Below are 20,299 nucleotides of genomic sequence, written 5' to 3'. Positions count from 1 at the left end.
TGGGTTTGAGAAAGATTTTTAAACTGTATTCTTTTGCCACAGTAATGGTTGAGTTTGCTTCATGTCATAGAAGGTGTAACGGGAGCGTTGAAGCTGTAGACAGAGGAGTGGTCTTTTATTAAAGACAGAAGATTACCCAGCCCTGTGTCCCACTGGTTTTTCTCATCCAGGATGAGGCAAGTGAAGGAAGTATTCATCTTACTAAAAGTAAAATAAGGGGACTTTCAGCCTTTCATATAATAATCTCACTGCTATTTTAGGGAACAATACCAATTTCCAACTCAACACCTTTTTCTGACAGCAATATGTTTTTTTTTAATTGAAGTATAGTTGGTTTACAATGCTGTGTTAATTTCTGCTGTACAGCGAAATGAATCAGTTATACACATATGTACATTCTTTTTTATTTTCTTTTCCATTATGGTTTATCTCAGGATATTGAATATAGTTCCCTGTGCTACACAGTAGGACCTTGTTGCTTATCCATTCTGTGTGTAATAGTTTGCATCTGTTAATCCCAAACTCAGTCCATCCCTCCCCCATGCCCCCTCCCCCTTGGCAACCACAAGTCTGTTCTCTACGTCTATGAGTCTGTTTCTGTTTCATAGATATGTTCATCTGTGTCCACTCAGCACCTTTTTGTGGAAGAATTTGAAGAGCCATTTCTATATGAGCAGTGTGATCATTTTTCTACCGTATGGCCATGAATGTCAGTTACAGGATCCGAGTCCAACCGCCCTGGGCACTTCCTGAACTGTGTGACCGTCTCTCTCCAAGCCTTGTTGCCCTTCCTGGCACCCATCCTTTCACATTTGGAGATTATCACCCTGGTTACCTGTCAGGGCACACTTAGCTCTTAGCAGGGTTCTCTCAGCTTCTCCGAGAAGGTTCTCCTTTGAATCTAAACTTCTGATTTTCTTTTCACGGCAGCTGACTTCTGTTACAGGATTTGACTTCATAGGGGAACAGCTTGTCCTATATGCCAGTTGACATCCAAAGGACATGGAAAAAAAAAGTCGGAAAAAACCTTTGCTTAAGCTTTATACTTTAGAGGCTAATCATGTGCCCCCTGTTGCATCCTGTCTATGTCTGTGTGTCTGCAGTTAAGGAATCACCTTTACCCAGTTCTTACTGGGTGCCCATGTGACTTAGGAGAAATAGCAGTGGATATCCCTGTCTATCTCATGAGAAAATATCAGAGGTACAGGAAGGTGTATAGTGCTACTGCCATCTCTTTGCATATTTTAAATATGTAGGTTCTACCAAAAATGGGTTTATTTACCCAGAAAAACCAAACCTGCAGTTGGAAGATTTTTATGAAGGACCAGATATATCAGCTGGATGTTAGTTAACCCATTTCTTCATTCACATATTGAATTTTAACTATTTGTCAGGCATTGTGCTGAGTAGATGTAGGAAAGCTGGTGACAAATAAGCCCAAACCCTGCCTCAAAGTGATCTGGCACGAAGGGCAGTCTGGTAACCAGGCAACCACAGTACAGCCCAATGAGTGCAGCATTGGGACCTGGGGTATAGGGTGCCAGGGAGCACAGAGGAGACTAGGCCTAGGGGACGGCTTTGCAGATATGTGATTCCTGGGAACTGAACTGATTATGAGGTTACCAGGTGAGTGGGAGTGGGGACAGGGGTAGAGGCAATTCTATGTAGAGAAAAGAGCTTGAGCAGAGACCTTTAGCTGAAAGGGAGCATGGCGTATCTAGAAAACTACAAACAGTTTAAGCCTCGTAAAACATAGTGCAAGGGCAAGCGTAGAGACCAGACAGACAAGCAAGGTCAGATCGTGAGTGGCCTTTGTGAGTGGTCACTCATTGAACAAATACTTATTGGATGCCGTCTACCCATGTGCCGGACACTGTCACAGACACTTAGAGCAACATCTGTGGGGCCCACGGTCTGTGAACAGGATGCAGCCCTGAAACACCTTGGATACCCTTGTAGGAATTTGGGTTTTTGTGATCTGACCATAGTGTGGAGGGAAGGAGGGCTTGGAGATAAGAACACCACGAGTGACCTGACCCAAGGCATGGTGGTGGGGCTGGAGAGAACTGGACAGATTAAGAGTGACTAGGTGGACTTCCCTGGTGGCGCAGTGGTTAAGAATCTGCCTGCCAATGCAGGGGACATGGGTTCGAGCCCTGGTCCGGGAAGATCCCACATGCCACGGAACAACTAAGCCCGTGTGCCACAACTACTGAGCCTGCACTCTAGACCCCGCGGGCCACAACTACTGAGCCCACGTGCCACAACTACTGAAGCCTGCGTGCCTAGAGCCCATGCTCCACAACAAGAGAAGCCACCACGAGAAGCCCGTCCACCTCAAAGAAGAGTAGCCCCTGCTCACTGCAACTAGAGAAAACCCGCATGCAGAAACAAAGACCCAACACAGCCAAAAATAAATAAATAAATAAATAAAATTTATTTTAAAAAAACAAAAGACAAAAAACAGTGGCTAGGGAAAGAGTATGTTTGGGACCAGGACATCTGTGCGTACGAGGCCTGAGAGGGATCCAGGGAGATCCTCAGGTTTCTGGGTGGGATGCATTCATTCAGAGGGAGCCCAAGAGGAAGGCTGGGTCTGTGGGAACCCAGGTAGTCTAGTAGATGGTGAACCCAGTTTTGGAAATGTGCAGTGTGAGGTGCCACAGGGGCACTCAGATGGAGATGGGTGGGTCTGGAGCTTAAGAGAAGCCTGAGAAATCTGGAGAGATGGATCAGAGACTCCTGAGCAGACAGGCAGTAATTGAAGCTGTGGGAGGGGGAGGGATTGCTGAGCCAGAGTGGAGAGGGACGGGAGGCGAGGGCCCCAGGCAGAGCCCTGGGAACACCGAGATTTGAGACAAAGAAAGAGGAGGCATCACGGAGAAAGAGCTGGAGCAGAAGAGCCTGGAGGAGAGCCTAGAAACTTCAGCATCACTGAAGCCAAGGAGGAGACAGCGTTTCACAGAGGGAGCGGCCAACAGGGTAGATCCGCCCAGGGGTCAGAAAGACGACGACAGCAAGTGCCCGATTGGTTTAGCAGGAAGAGCATGTGTGAGGGCCGCGGACAGAGAAGCCAGCACCCAGTGGGTGCACTCAACACAGCATTATGTGCCGACTCCCTGTCATGTGACCAGAGCGTGCTAGAGCTGTAGTTCTGGGGCTACAGACGGGGTTCCTGCACTTTGGGAGCTGCTATTCCAACAGGCTGAGGAGTAGATGGGAAGAACAAAAGTGGGAATAAGGAGCACAGGTAACACTTTATAGAAGTTATCTGTGAAAGGGAGGTGAGAAAGAGGGCGGTACCAAGAGGAAGAGAGGAGGCAAGAGAAGGTTTATTTTTCACATGGAAGAGACTTAAGCATGTGAGAATGAGGTTGGAAAAGAGCCCGTCAAGTAGCCAAGATCAGACAAGCGGGAGAGGAAGACAGCGGCTCCTGCCAAGGTCAGAGAGGCAGAAATGCAGAGACCCAGGGGGATAGCCCTAGACTCACCCTGGTCAGACTGGCCTTTCCATCATAACGAGAGAGAGGAGGTGAAGAAGGGTTTGGGGCAGATGTGTTTTGTTGAGGATCATTTTAGGGAGAGAAGCAACAAGAAATTTAGTTTCTACCTGATGGATTCCATCTTGCAGATGAAGTAAGAGGTGAGTTTATCTGCTGAGAAAGAGGGAACGAGGCAGCCCAGGAATACAGAGAGCAGGGGTGGGAAAGATGGACAGATAACTGAGCAGTGAGCAGCCCGGTTGAGGATGGAGACAATGAGTGTGTAGTGGCAGCACCCTGTGTTGTACATTTGATTCCAGCCGCTCCCAAAGCCCAAGTAGAAGTCTGCAAATCTAGATAAGAGTGGAATAGGTAAATAATGAGATGAATCCAAGGTCAGAGATTTGCGGACAGTGAGTTGTGGGTACTGACAAGGGTGAGGTTAAGGTGACGACTCTGAAATGTAGGGTAGAGTAAGGAAGGACAGGCAGGAGGAGGGAGAAGATGGGGGAGTCAAGAAGGTGACAAGTTTAATGAAGTTTAGAGTAGCTAGAGGGGGAGGAACAGAGAGACCCTCACAGATCTCACGGACAGGAGATCAGCTGTGCCGCCTGGACACCAGACCTACTCTCAGGGACAGGGTATCACCTCCTGGACCCGCTCCCGGGGGCCAGGGGAGGGGAGGAGGTACAACACTCCACCCAGCGCCCAGCTGTTAAGGAACACTCGCTGTTAACACTGGCGTGAAATGATTGGCAGGCCTGGGGTGGGGTGGTGACTCTTGGTTTAAAGACGCTCAGTCGGCAGTTAGAGATGTTTCTGGTCTCTAGAGCCCAAGTTTAAAATGTCAGGATCCCTTTTAGGGTTTAAAGATCTAAGGCAGTTCATACCAGGGAGATCACATGGGATTTGTTAGCCATTTCCCTGGAGGCTGTGGTTTTTTGGGTTTTGGGTTTTGTTTTGTTTCACTTTTTAATATCCTGTAGTTTTGCTGACTTTCTGGGGGAAAAAATTAGGCATTAGAACACCATGAACCTGGCAGACACTGGGATTTACTAAGGCAGGTAGGACCCAAGAAAAGCCTTCTGGAGCCAGATAAGTTTTGAAGTCAGACATTACATATTGACGACTACCCACAGCACAGAGAATGCTGATGTGAAGTGTGAGGAGGACCCCGTGCCATGCCATCTGGGACCAGAACCAGGCTGGGGTTGAAGGTCAGCTTCATATTTACAGTAGTTGGAGTCTCGGTAGATGTGGCCCTAATTTAAAGTGTCTTTACTCTGGAAAGCCCATGAATGTTTAGACACTTGCCTCTGAACAGCCGGTGAACCTCTGTACTTACAACAATCTTGGGACAGAATTGTGACTCCAGGCCTAATTCATTCCAAAGACATCTCAGACACTTTCTTAGCTGAATTTCAAGGCCATAGCTCTTCCTCTTTCCCAGCCACAGTGGCTGTTCTTCCTGGTCTTGGCTAGAGATGCGGCAGGGCTCGTGAGTGACGTGGCCAGAACAGTAGTAGCTAACTGACGGATGCTGAACTACGGCATCCTTATAACCCCCAGGTAACATGGAAGGCTCGCCACATACTTAATGTTTAAATTTATTTCTGGAGTGCTACAGGGCTGAATCTCAGACTCCCTTCTATCTATACCCTGTCTAGATAATCTCGTTTAGTCTCCTGCCTTTAGATGCTGTCTGTATGCTGACGACCTTCAAATGTCCATAGCCGAGATGTCCCCTGGACACCAGGCTCACGTAGTCAACTATCTTACCTGACTTCTGTGTTTGGAATGCTATGGGTGTCTCACACCCAATAGGGGACTCCCCAGTGGAGGTCTTGCCTTTTCCTCCCAAACCTTCCCTCCCCCAGTCCCTTCATCTCAGTAAGTAGCAACACCATTTGACCAATGACTCAAGCCAAAAAAGTCAACAGTCAGCTTTGATTTCTCCCTTTTCCTCACACCCACCACATAGTCCGTCACCAGGTCCATTTATTTTACCTCCAAAAAGCTCTCAAGTCAACCTACTTCTCTCCGTCTTTCCTACGCCCCCTAGTCCAAGCCATCGCCTTCTCTGACCTGGATTACCACAGAACTCCTGGTTTGCTGCTCTGCGTGTCCCTCTCCAGGCCATGCCCATCCCTGCAGCCAACAGGAGCCTCTGTCCCACCTCTACTTGGACCATCTGATGGCTTCCCACTGCTAGAACAAAGCACCGTGTTCTTCGCTGTGACCTGGAATGACCTCAGCATTGTCTACTTTTCCAAGTTCACCTCTTCCCCTCTACTCTCACTGGCTGCCTTTCTGTTCCTTAAGAACACTAAGCCCTCCTGCAGGCCTGTGCCTTCCTCCAACTCTTTATACAGGTGTTCATTCTTCATCTCTCAGCTCAAATATCACCTCTCTGAAGGGGTTTCCTTGTCTAGTTCATCTGAATAAGCTCTCCAAGGAAACCCCAGCTCATTAATTTCATTTCTTCAGTACCCATCACAGGAAATGTTTATCCTGTTCGTGTATATTTCACTTCACTCTTTCATCCTTATTGTTCACCTATCATGTGATCCCCTATCATGTTTAGGTCTGGGGATGTGGTGTGAACCAGACAAAGTTCTCTTTGTGCCCTGGAGCTTACATTCAAATGGAGAAGATAGGCAGAAAGACAAATAACAAGTAAATAGACAATATAATGTCAGGTAATGAACATGCTATGAAGAAAAATAGGGTAAGCAAATTGAGACAGGCAGGTAAAGCAAACAATAGGTGATGGAAGGAAGTATAAGAACTAATGGCTGATAAGAAAACATCACAAATAAGTGGGCAATGGGTGTTTTATTCAAACTGGTGTTGAAGAAGTAAACTATTATGAGAAAGTTAATTTTAAGCCATACCTCACAGCATAAGTTCCAGGAGGAGTAAAAAGCTAAATGCGCAAATGAAACTATAAACTAGACAAAATTACCTTAGCTAAAGATGGGTAAGAATGACAGAGTCCAAAAGCATGGAAAGAAACTCCATGAAATGAAGGATCAACTACATAATAACTTAATATTTCTGGTATCAAAAGAAAATCATAAAATTAGGAAGTGAACAAATTGGGGAAAGTACTGAAAATGGAAATAATAAAAAGGCTAATAATATTAATATAGCATACCTCCTCAATTCTAAAGCTCTTTTTTCTTATATTTTAATGCTTCTTGAAATCAGGATATGTTTTCCCATCACGATGTACATTTAATTTGGCCAATAAAAATGTTAAGTCAATAGTAAATCTTACAAGTAATAACATCTTCATCTTACAATCAAAATGTGATTTTCTTAAAGTGCATACAAATTAGTACCAACATTGAAATTCCTGGTAAAAAATACCTAGTTCATTCATTCATCCAACAAATATTTGAGTGTTTATAAGGTAGCAAGGTGGTAGGTGTACAGTGGTAAACAATATAGACATAAATCCTTGCTTTCAAGTGCCTTTTCTAGGCCAGCCATGGGTGGTGCCCTGTACACTACTTATAGACAATCTAAGATCCATTATTTCAGCAAGAATAAGTACCATGGCCAAGGCCACTCAGTACTTAAGTGGTAGAAGCGGATCCAGTCATGTCTGCCTGGCTCTAAACCCTGTGCTCTTTCCTCAAATTACCATAATTGCTGAGCTCAGTGGAGTTTTCACACCCAGTCCTGCTGACAGAGCCGTTCTTCCCTGTGCCCTTCTTTCTTCTCTCGTGCCGCTGGGTTTAGGACTCCATCATGGAACAGCTGGTGGAAATAGAAAGCATTGCCGTTGATGCCCCAGCCAGAGCTAATGTCTTTTTAGCAAAGAATAAAATTTTGCCAACAAGACATATAAAAAGACTAATCCTACATTATTTAGGGGCTCTCCTATATAGTTTTAAAACTTGTGCTAATATACAATTTTATCATTTAAGTTCGAACACGTATTTTAGCAATAAAACGTAAACAGTTTTCAGTCATAGATTGGGGAAGGATGAGATGGAAAAAGAACAAACCATACACTGTTCTCTGTGTCTGAGAGAAACGTAATTAGAAGTTGTATTGAGCTGGGGATTCTGGAAGCAGAACCTGCGTTGGGAAATTCTTGTGCAAGTGATTTACTGAGTGTGCGCTCTCCGGAGAAGGGGAGAGGGAAGCAGTGGGCAGTGGGGAAAAGTTAAACAAGGATGTGGTCTCCGCTGGAGACTAGCTTCTACCTGATCCCACGGGGAGCTCTGTAGCGTGAATTGTACCAGAGTGATCAGTCCCACAGTGAGGCAGGGGAGGTGACCTTTTATACCCCTGTGTCAGCTAGCTTGGCTTCACAAAAAAGAATGAAATAATGCCATTTGCAGCAACATGGGTGGACCTAGAGATGATCATACCAAGTGAAGTAAGACAGAGAAAGACAAATACCGTATGATATCACTTCCATGTGGAATCTAAAAAAATAACACAAATGAACTTACTTACAAAACCGAAACAGACTCACAGACTTAGAAAACAAACATGGTTACCAAAGGGGAAAGGCAGGGGGAAGAGAGGTAACTAAGGCGTTTGGGATTAGCAGATACACACCACGATATATAAAATAGGTAACCAACAAGGTCCTACTGTATAGCACAGGGAACTATATTCAATACCTTGTAATAACCTATAATGAAAAAGAATCTGAAAAAGTAGATATATATACACACATATGTACAACTGAATCACTTTGCTGTACACCAGAAACTAACACAACGCTGTAAATCACCTATACTTCAATACAAATAAATTAACTAATTAAAAGTGTATTACTATACAGAAAGCTGACTCTCCCACCCAGCCAGTTGCCTGTGCCTAAAGACAGAGGCGAAGTTCTGGGGACATTTTTAAAATAAAGTTCTTCTTCCTGGACATCCATTCCCACTACCTCCAGTCTACTTTATTGTCTACCAGGTGGGAAAGTTAGTTTGGAAATGCCATCCTGACAAGGCCACCAGTACCTCAGAGGGTCCCTCATGGAGGATGGTTAAAACAGAATATTCTATGACCACATCTTCTCCAGCAAGAATTATTCAAAAACAGTGTATTTGGTTTAAAGATTTTCTTTTCCTGTTTGTCTGCACAGAGATCAGGAATTTATTTCAAGTTAAGATACAGTAAGAATCAGGTGAATAGCATCCATTGATTGTATAATAATTTCCCTCAATACCTATTTTCATAGCATAGAACTTACTTTATGCTGTGAAGGATACATACATAACAGATACCTAGTATTTCACACACACACACACACACACACACACACACCTTCCTTAAAGGAAAAGAGAAACCATCACCTACTCCATATAAAGTGGCTGACCCATTTCCAGAATGCCTGTTGCTATTATGTAGGTTCAGCCTACAAATAAAATTTAACGTGTTAACCTTTTAATCAGAACTTCTCAGAATTATTTTCTGATATTAACATAAAATGCTTGTTGGGTTTTTTCGATTACTTTCACCCTAGCAGACAGCTATCTCCCCCACAAGAAGATATTTCAAAATGAAGCTAGTATGGATGAAAATGAAAACTAATAACCTTTATCAAACTGCAGTGAGATTTACCCTATAAGCTGCCTAGAGTGCCTATGGAAACATGACCTGCTGAGTTTTATTGTAGGAGATAAGACGACGTTTCTTATTTATTTATTTTTGGCTGTGTTGGGTCTTCGTTGTGGTGCGCGGGCTTCTCATTACGGTGGCTTCTCGTCGCGGAGCACGGGCTCTAGGTGTGCAGGCTCAGTAGTTGTGGCTCGCGGGCTCTAGAGCGCAGGCTCAGCAGTTGTGGCGCACAGGCTTAGTTGCTCCGCGGCATGCGGGATCTTCCCGGACCAGGGTTCGAACCCATGTTCCCTGCATTGGCAGGCGGATTCTTAACCACTGCGCCACCAGGGAAGCCCCAAGACGCCGTTCCTAATGCTGTTTGTGGGTTTCTTCCCTCCGCAGGCCTTGAACCGGGGCATTGCTGCTGTCAAGGAAGATGCAGTGGAGATGCTGGCCAGCTACGGGCTGGCCTACTCCTTGATGAAGTTCTTCACGGGCCCCATGAGTGACTTCAAGAATGTGGGCCTGGTGTTTGTGAACAGCAAGCGGGACAGGACCAAAGCGGTCCTGTGCATGGTGGTGGCTGGTGCCATAGCTGCTGTCTTCCACACCCTCATAGGTAAGGCTGTTGGCCGTCCTTTAAGAATCTAGCTTTGCTAATTCCTTCTTCCTCTTAATTTATTTTCGTGTATTGATTGTAGTAAGTGATATCTTCCATAATTATTAAATATCATGACAATTTTAAGGGTTGGAAGGAATGGAGTTTGTGCTCCTAGGTCAAGAAAAGAAAATGTCCTTTGTCTGGCAAGCTCTATGTCTCTGGTTCCCAAACCCTGTGTCAGTGAGGGAGGAGTTTCATTAACAGGTGAGCAGATCTAGGATTAGCATTCAGTAAGGTCAAAAAAATGTCAGGTGCTTTTGTTAGAGACAGACATTACTTACTGTTTTCTTTTTTAATTGAAGTATAGTTGATTTATAATGTTGTGTTAGTTTCAGGTGTACAGCACAGTGATTCAGCTATATATATATACGTATATGTATATCATATATATGCAGTATATAGATATGTTCTTTTTCAGATTCTCTTCCACTATACTTTATTAGAAGATAATGAATATAGTTCCCTGTGCTATACAGTAGGACCTTGGTGTTTATCTTATCAGACTCAATCTTAAGAATAAAAATAGAATGAGTGTTATTCAGGATTAATTCTTATCAGCAGTGAAAACAAAGGAGATTGTTTTATGTATTAAAATTATCTCATTTTAGGGCCCCATGTTTCTATTTTAGATGAGACTCAATACTCTGGGCATAACATTCTTTCCATGAAACAACAAGAAAATTTTATCACACACAGTGACTGGCCTACGGTTTCCCCAAGACCTGGGAAAGCCCCTTCCTTTAGAGCTGGAGTTCTACTTCTGCTGCCTTCTTGGTGGTAATAAAAAACCCTAAGGGCATGATCTCAGAACCTTTTGGCTTCAAAACAGCTTAGCTTACCTGGCATAAAAATTGAATGGCACACCTACTGAACCCAGTTACATAGAGCCTGTGAACAACACTTCACAAACCCATTGTGTGTCTTCAAATTTGGCACTGGTTGTATGAGAACCATGAATGTCCGTGGTGAATGAAGAGCCAGGAGATAAACCCAAACCATTTACAGTGTACTCAGGTGTCAACTCATGTTTACTCATCCCAAACCATTTACAGTGTACTCAGGTGTCAACTCATGTTTACTCATATAATTGTGAATCTAAAAGTAAACAGACTGAGGCCTTTGTGGTCTTCCTTTTTAATACAGCATAGGATTTTGTGCTAAGAACAGTGTGGACGAGAGGATGATTCTCATGGGCCAAATATCCAGGCAAAGTGTTGCTATTGATCATTTCATTTGGGCTCAGAGCTTCAGGGCATGGGGCAGAGAGGAGATGCCCTTCTTCCCCTTAACTTAAACCCTGAATACTAACATATCCACTGAGTTTTAAAGAAAACTTCTGCAGCTAGATTTGATCTGGGCCATTTTCATAGATGGTATACGTACTTGAGAAAATTCCATATGTGAAATGAGTGGGTCTAAATAAATTTTTGCCTAAAAAGGAAGATAAGTTAGTTTCCTTTTAGCTACTGACTTCCAAATAAACCCAACATTCTCTGTTTTAGTCATGCTCAAATGAGACTTTGGGGCTAACAGCTAATTACTCGATGTCAGTAATTAAGGAAAACTTGAGTGTACTGTGTTATTGACACTGATGGGAGGGGCATTTGGTCACTGAAATAAAAATCAAAGTCATTTTCCAAGTTAAATGCAAGTTTTTCCATTTTAAAGTGGAATCATAAAATCTTATATTTGAACCAAAATGGTTCTACATCCCAGATATATTGAACAATTGCTTTTATCACTGTTGATAGTTTTACAATTATCACTTTTTTTCTTCCAACAAACAAATGCTTTCTACAGTTACTATGAAAGCACATATCAATTTCTTTCAAACACTTAAAACTCAAATTTTAATGATTTTCCCTCTTCTAGTTTGTTGGCCTCATTTCAATTTTCTGCCTAATGGTTTGATTCTTCTCTTGCCTTCTACTGTCTGCTGCATCAGGCATCTTTGCTCACCTTCCTTTCTCCTTTTTCTCACTAATGCCGTAAGCTTTCCTATGCTCAGATCTTGCCAATTTTTCCCCATAACCTTGACCACAAGCTCCAGGTGGGATGTTGCTCTCTTGCTCTCCACCTTTTCCAACATTATTTTCCTACCATCCATAAACATCCCCCCATTCAGTTTCTGCTTTACAGTGTGTCACCTACACTAGGCACTAAAACCCATTTTCACGTCTTAGTAATGCTAGAAACAGCCACTGACACTTCTACTTTAACAGTCAGCTCTCGGCTGTCTATGCTTGGGACAAGGGAACAGTGACATAGATAAACAAAAAAGCAAATATTCCAAATAATTTGACTTGAGAAGCCGTTGTCTGCTCTCAGGCAGTCTTCCTAATTGTATTTGCTTGGCCTGATACTGAAATGAGTATGTATTCCCCATGTGAACAGCCCCTCAGTAGGGCTCAGAGTAAGTACAAGAAGCCGCATGTTACACGTTCATCAGCTTAGCCCACAGAGTGAGTTAGGAACCAGAGTAATCCAGGCTTAAAACCAAATTTCTCTATATTATTTTGTTTAGGCGAAACTAGTATAATTGCCTTAGACTTTCCTTTTTAGGTGCTATTTCCCTATCTCCTTAGTAGATTTATTTCTGTTATCTAGATTTTCTAGCTTTTCCATAGCATTTATGTAAGGGCATCCAAGAGCATAGAGGAAGAAGAAGTTCTTTCTCTTAGGGATTGGTTCTGAAAGGCTCGTGGGGTGGGTCATTTCTTAACTGGCTCTGAAAGTGTTGATTGTATTCCAGCACAACTCTTTCTCATTTTTCCCTGATCTTTGATACAAGATGGAGTGGAGAATTTGACCCAGTGCTCTAAATGAATATTTTGCTGTAGCCACGTTAAGATTACAAATGGTGACTCTTCTTGTCTATTACGTTTCTGTTAATTCTGTCTAACCTCAGGCTCGTGGTTTTAACAAAATCACCGTGTTCTATGCTTTTTCAGTTTAATGGCCAACTCCTTGGTTTCTTTTTGTTTTGTTTCCTAATTTACCTGTTTATTCATTTTATTCTTTACAATGTTAGTTACTTTTCCCAGCAAGATGCCTTCTGTGTATTTAATGAATATTTCTCTTTTTTTAGATATACTCAAACACTGATAAAATTCATCCATTTCCCCTTAATGATGTTATTAACATGCATGTTTAACTCTAAGCAGACACACCACTAGTATTAGTAGAGCTGACCTTCCTGCTTTGAATGTGGGGGGCTTTGACTAAACAGGAGTGAAAGAATTGCCCTTTGTGTAACTCACCTTTAAAATAGTCCAATCCCCATCTGTCCTATCAGTGGTCCAACAAATTACTTATTGAACAAATAGCACGTGCATGTCATTCAGGTCCTACTAATCAAAAGTTGGATACAAAGGTGAGATAAATATCAAAGATGTTCCTCCTTGGGGAGGAAAAGAAGTGGGAGGCACACAGCCACCACGCATTTATGAATCAGGGGAGAAAAAAGCAAGAAAATGAGTTCAGTGTTGAATGTCACAGGTAACAGAGTGGATGCCCAGTGCTAGGGTGCAGGTGACCAGGTAAAGGAGGTGTGCAGCCTGAGACTATAGAAGAGCCCGTTAGGCAACAGGGACAGGAAAAGGGGGAGAGAGGAAGAGAGAAAGGGAAGGAGAGCAGGGAAGGGCAAAGTAGAAAGAGGACCAGCAGGGAGGGCATTAGGCATTGAGCTCTGCGGCTGTAGCTGGGTCCCTTGGAGAGCCTTTGACACCAGTGAGAATTTTTTAGTGACATCTCAGGGTCAGCTATATTGAATAAAGCAGATTGATTCTAGTGTTCATGTATGTTTAATACAGCTTTAACTACAAGGAAGATCTATATATTCTGCTTATTTACTGCTTTCTAACCTTATGGTCTCTAAAGAAATTTTTAATATTTAGAAAAATTCAATGTATTTTGTCAGTCTGCATAATCTTCTTGGTTATGAACTAGTGCTGGGGCAAGGTACTCTTAAGATATTTTTTTAAAGATTGTGTATTCCATGGCACCGCCAGCCACTGGAGAAATCCTGATTCCCAGCATGATCTCTATCTTAGATTTTTTTTTTCCCAATCTGGATGAACTTTGACATTTCAGACTTTCAGTATCTACCAATAATCTACCAACTGCTGGAGGATCTTCTCACTTAGAAGGGACTTCAAACCTAAGCGTCACCAGCTTTGAAAAACCAGTTTCAGATGTAGCTCCTTTCCTTCGCTAACCTGGTGTCGTATCTGGGCATCCGCTGACTGTTCACAGTGAGACGTTAGAGGTAGACTCAGGTCAGAGAGGACCAAGAACTCCTTTGTAGGGTCATCTGTTATTGTGTTTGCCCCAATAAAGGAGACAACTTTCACTAGGTCCTTTTTATTACATTTGCTGTAAATAATGTTTTTTCTTGTGTTTCATATTCATTGTCTCTGATTTTTTTCTCTTTTTGGACCCAACTGGTAAGCCACGCATTCTTTCATCCTTGAGAGATTTTGCACATGGTTATGGGTTTCCCCAGACATTTGCACATGGCTGGAGTGGGTCCCACTCATCACACAGGCACTTCCCCAGGAATGTATGGTGGAGATAGTGAGGAAGAGATGGCTCCAGAAAATGTACCACCCCAAACCTTATGCAATTAGCCAAATGAGTAGACACTTGGAATTGTGTTGGACTGACAGACTTGAAATCTAGAGATCCACTGGTCGAAAAGTTGATATCTATTCTATGTGTACCTGGAACCTGGCTCAAGATACCCAAGTTGCAGGAGCCTTGGTAAACAGAACACAGTGGGTCAATCAGTAGCACTTGTGAGACTTTTAAACATTGGAACTAAGGAATTAGAATTAGAATAAGGGTTCCCAAATCTGCCCCTTGGAAATGCACGTATTATTCTTTTACTAAAAATCGAAGAGGGCTTTTTCTTCAATTCCCATGGGAAAATTATAGGGAATGAGGCTTATTTTGACTAATACTAAATTTCATGGCATTTTGCAACAAGTGCTGGTGACTCTGGATGAACAAGTTTGAGAACCTGTGATTCTGGAAAGTTCCATCGCTCCATTACCCCAGCGTCTCACGGGAAAATAGTTCTGAGGTCAGAGGAGCTAGGGATTTGGATGGTCCTTCCTGTTTCTTGTTTGGGCAGCTCAGAGCTGTCTACCTGTAAATAGGTTAAGTCTGTGTCCTCCTGCTGCAGCCAGGCCATGAACTCCATTTACATCTATTCAAAAACCTTGCTTAATTTTTCTTTCTAATGTTCTTCTTTCATAAGGAATATAAGCTATTTCAGAAGAGTCTTGGTAAGGCAGCTTATAGAAGTTGAAGGTTACTAAATGTCATTAAGGCAGCTAGCCTGGTAATTATAGACTCTATGCAAAGTACTTTAAACAAATTACCCGCAGCCTACACCTCCAGCCAGAAACAGCTCTGGGACATGGGTGGGGAGGGTGAGGGGGTACTGGGTGAAAAACAGCCACTGGGATTTTACATTCCCAGCTCACAGGGTGGAAACAACCTTTGTAGTTATAACCAGATTTTTCTTCTACTACATATGGGAGGAGTAAAAGGAAGGAAGAAAGACGGGAAGAAAGCTTCTTCCCTTGGCCTCCAAAGTTTTTCTCTAGTAGCTAAAGGAGGACAAGAAGTAAAAAGAAGCCAAAGCATCCTTGGGCCCATTGGTCTCAAAGTACCCCCGGCACCTGGGGACCCCGGAGCTGCAGTCTGAACAAAGCAAGGGGGTGAGGTGGGGGGAACATCCTGGCAGAGTCAGAGGCTTGGTTGAGCTCAGCACCCAGCAGTTCTTCAGACCCTGTTAAACTTTAGATGTCAGCTCTACATTGCTCTGCATAAAGGCACTGTTTTTGATGTTTTAGTTAAAATAGTCTAATAAGTTGGTACGCTTAGGTATATTCACAGAAGTAGAGAAGCTCATTTATACTGATCCCTATACACTCAGGCCACATGAGCAAACTGCACGCCCTGCTCTCAGCTGTTCAAATTCACACGTCCCTTCTTTTCCTGCCATTACCCCAGAGTCTCACGGGAAAATAATTCTCTCCTTCCTAGAAGCCACCTGTATGGGTTTGCTAGGTCTGTCCTAACAAAGCACCACAGACAGCGGAAGTGTGTGGTCTCACGGTCTGGAGGCTGGAAGGTCGAGGTGGTGGCAGTGAGGTTGGTTCCTTCTGAGGCCGTGACGGAGAATCTGTCCCAGGCCCCTCTCCAGCTTCCAGTGGTTTGCAACGTGTTCTGTCCCTTGGCTTGTGGAAGCATCTCCCCGATCTCTGCCTTTGTGTTTTCATGGGCTTCTCCTTGTGCGTGTCTATCTCTGTGTCCAAATTCCCCCTTTTTAGGAGGACACCAAGAGCCCACTCTTCTCCAGTGTGACCCCATCTCAGCTGATTATACCTGCCATGACCCGGTTGTCAAATAAGGTCACCTTCTGAGGTCCTGGGGACTAGGACTCAACAAGTGAATTGTGAGGGGACACAGGTCAACCCATACCTTGCCCTCCGGATCTCAGCCTTTTCTAATCTCAAGGTCCCAGCTTTAGCCGTCCGGTCAAGTCCAGTCAGCTGGCGTTTGTATTGGCGCTAACCTTCACCAGGAAAGTTTAGTTCCTGAGCCTTTCAGAGCCAGCCCCGGGCTCGTGCACTTGGCATTGCTCTGCTCGCCCAGCGTGGCTGCCTTTACTATTGCCCGCGGTCTCTGCTGGGAGGGGCAGTGGGGTGGGCAGGGTCAGGACCATCTCTGCGCAGGTCTCAGCGCAGTGAACTTGACTGAATGAAAAGGAGTGTACAAATCAACAGCAGCCACAATTTCCAAATCTCCGCACCCAAAGTGAGCTGTGTGTGTGATCCAGCAACAGCTTTATCCCCGCTTTGTGTTTCACCAGCTAATCTCAGGTCTGAATGCACTTCTCACCTCGCTGCCAAGTCGGGCTGGAGGGCTTCCTCCTGCTTTCCAGGGTCAGGTCACCCACGTGCCTTCTGATCTAAGCAGGACATCACAGCTGCCTTCCTTGTCCCTGGCCATAACTAATCCCATTTCCCCAGTCTTTTCTCTTTCTGCCAAGCGCCACCCTCCCTCCTGGATTTCTCTCCTTGCTGCCTCAGTGGTTCTGCTGGTCCCGCCACGCTGCACACCTGACACCTGGGCTCACCTGGCAGCTCGCCTCTTGGTTTCCACCTCTGCCCTTCCTGGGAGGACTGGGACCTCCTCTCCTGCATTTGCCTGTCCCACCAGCATTGTATGCTGGATGTCTTAGCCATTCCAGCCCCCTCCCTACCCCTTGAAATCACTTACTTGTACCTCTACCCTCGCTGGGATTTCTATTTATGTACACTTAAATATCTTTGATATCATCCTGAAGAGCACACTTAATCCAACATCCCCATAATTCCAGACTAATCCCGACGGGATGGAGGATTATTTCCTTTTGCCAGTTTATATGGTAATAAGTCGTCCCCCAAACTTTGAAATGGGAGCAGGGATTCTTATTATTTCACAAAGTGAGAGAGACACTAAATTTTATCTCCTTTCTGATTTCAAAGCAGCTTCTGCAGTTGTCAAGTACATGAATATTCATATTTATAAAAGAATGAACACAGCGGAACACTACTATTAGAGCACTATGAAAACACAGAGATCATTGTTTTCCTATATAGTCCAAACATCGTTATCAATGAGGTAGCCAATAGCTTAATATTGTATTTAACCTTTACTAACAATGTCTGCCAGAACGCCTAGCAGACATTTGGAGACCTTTCTCTTTCTTCCTTTCTCTCCCTTTGGCACCAACACATTCATTCAGCCTGTGTTGGTTAAGGCCCATTATGTTCCAGTCACGCACTGGTCACAGGTCCTCATGTTGGAGGGACTTGGAAAGCACAGAGATAGCATTTTTCCCCTGGGGAGACTATACCCACAGTTACCACCCTCCTCCCCAAAAAATGATACAAAAGGAATGACAAACAGTGAAAAGCAAGCTTTAAAATTTTTATTGAAAGGTATGTTATCCCATTTTTATGTTAAAACACCCACACATAACCCACCACACACACCTATTAAAGAATGGGCAATTAGAACCTAGAGTGTCAACTGTGACCCCTTCTGGGTAGAGGGATGAATGAGATTGTAGATGATTTTCTTCTTTTTGCTCATCTGAATTTTCTAATTTTTGTACCAAAACCCAAATATTATATTTAAAATTGTTTTTAAACTTTTGAGGGCTTCCCTGGTGGCACAGTGATTAAGAATCCGCCTGCCAATGCAGGGGACACGGGTTCGAGTCCTGGTCCAGGAAGATCCCACGTGCCGCGGAGCAACTAAGCCTGTGCGCCACAACTACTGAGCCTGCACTCTAGAGCCCGCGAGCCACAACTGCTGAGCCCACGAGCCACAACTACTGAGCCTGCGTGCCACAACTACTGAAGCCTGCGCGCCTAGAGCCCGTGTTCCGCAGCAAGAGAAGCCACCACAATGAGAGGCCCGCGCACCACAACGAAGAGTAGCCCCCGCTCGCCGCATCTAGAGAAAAACCCGCGTGCAGCAACAAAGACCCAACACAGCCAAAAATAAATAAAATAAGATAAATAAGTTTATTTTAAAAAAAACTTTTGAGATAAAAAGCTTATAAGGATAATGTTTTCTAAATATTGCCATGTTTTGTTTTACCTTTTGCAGCGTATAGTGACTTAGGCTACTACATCATCAATAAATTGCACCATGTGGATGAGTCAGTGGGGAACAAAACAAGAAGGGCCTTCCTGTATCTTGCTGCCTTCCCTTTTATGGATGCAATGGTGAGTAGAGAAGATCATTGGCACTTTTTTAAAAAATTATGGTAAAAAATACATAACCTAAACTTTACCATTTTAACCATTTTTATGTATACAATTCAATGGCATGTAGTATATTCACATTGCTGTGATCCTTCAGAACTCTTTTCATCTTGGGATACTGACTCTATTCCCATTAAACACTGACTCCCCATCCTCCCCTCCCCCAGCCCCTGGCAACCCAGAAATGGAAATGGCTCCACTTATTCCCCCCAAAAAATGACCAGCACATCTGAGGCTGTCTTCACTGCCCACCACATTTTTTTCCGATTGTGATAATGTACATATAACATAAAACTTCCCATCTTAACCATTTTTAAGTGCCCACTTCAGTGGCATGAGGTGCATTCACATCGTGGCGCTCCCATCACTGCCATCCACCCTCAGCCCTCTCCATCTTCCCAGCTGAGTCTCTTCCCCATTGAACACTAACTCCCACCCCCTTCCCCAGCCCCTGGCTCCCACCACTCTACTTCTGTCTCTATGAACTTGACTGTTCTCGGTACCTCATGAGTGGAATCATACAATATTTGTCTTTTTGTGACTGGCTTATTTCACTTAGCAAAATGTCTTCAAGGTTCATGCATGTTGTATGCAGCATGTGTCAGAATGTCCCTCTTTTTAAGGCTGAATAATATTCCTTGTATGTGTAAGCCACATTTTGTTTACCCTTTCATCCATCAGTGGACACCTGGGTTACTTCCACCTTTTGGCTACTATGAATGATGCCACTATGAACATGGGTGTGCAGATATCACTTTGAGTCCTTGCTTTAGTTCTTTTGGGTATATACCCAGAAGTGGAATTGCTGGATCATATAGTAACTCTATTTTTAATTTTTTGAGGACCCGTCATACTGAGTTCAGCAGCAGCTGCACCATTTTACATCCCCACCAGCAGTGCAGAAGGGCTCCAACTGACCACTGACTTTTAACCAGTCCATCTTTTCAGTTTATTTTATGAGAATTATCTATATTTGCCACAAGTTCTGGCAGGAGGCAAGAGAGCTTGTTTGAAAATTTGATTCAAATATAAATTCCTTTCTGATATATTCAGGATCAAGGGATCCGAATAGCTTTCAGATAAACTTACCACTTGTGTGGTATAAGCACCCAAAGCTTTTTAGAATAAGACTCGCTTGAATATACTGATAGGATTTTATTACTTTAATAGGCAGCTTTGCTAGATTAGCTAAGGGTGGCTGACTTCCGTAGATTAAATTCTTTGTCCTGATACTGAAGAGTTCTCAGAGAATGCTTTTTTCCTATTCATCTGTGTTACAGATATAAAAGAGACTTAGCCATATATATATGTGTATATTTATATTTATATTTATATATTTCCAACAATGTCTAATGCTAGAAAATAAACCTTTTCTTTGGGCTCCATTTTACTCTTAGAAGGAGACTGTAACATATGATAATCTATATAGGTTTTTCTACCACTCCTTACCTCCAGTTCTATATACATTAGACGTGTGAGATGAATGGAGGTATTGAGGTATGGCATTAGCCCCAAATCCTCGGAGGAATGAGGCAATGTAAAAACGTATGTGGTCCATCCTCTCAAATGTCATCAGAAGTCTTAACGTGCCTGTAGCTGGGTTACAGGGGCAGCCTTCTTGAATCTGACAGCTTCCTACCAGTGGGCAAGGGAGCCTTAGATATTAAACCCTTAGTTTCCACCGAAGGTCCCGATTTTCAGTTGTCATGACATCACTTTAGGTGGAGAATTTGGCCACTGGAACACTTGTCCCT

The 20,299-nt window shown here is 43.6% G+C and overlaps 1 protein-coding gene across 1 annotated transcript in view; it reads left to right on the top strand.

The window, feature by feature from the left end:
• ANKH (ANKH inorganic pyrophosphate transport regulator) overlaps positions 1–20,299 on the top strand; it is a 141,153-nt gene that overhangs the window by 68,398 nt on the left and 52,456 nt on the right. Inside the window, exons 2-3 of the mRNA XM_068535162.1 lie at positions 9,456–9,672; positions 18,388–18,506. Coding sequence (XP_068391263.1) covers positions 9,456–9,672; positions 18,388–18,506 — 336 coding nt within the window. The remainder of the gene's footprint in view (positions 1–9,455; positions 9,673–18,387; positions 18,507–20,299) is intronic.

Source organism: Eschrichtius robustus, chromosome 2 (assembly GCF_028021215.1).
Source record: "Eschrichtius robustus isolate mEscRob2 chromosome 2, mEscRob2.pri, whole genome shotgun sequence".
In the NCBI taxonomy this organism is placed as follows: domain Eukaryota; kingdom Metazoa; phylum Chordata; class Mammalia; order Artiodactyla; family Eschrichtiidae; genus Eschrichtius; species Eschrichtius robustus.
This window is presented reverse-complemented; position numbering and strand designations above follow the sequence as displayed.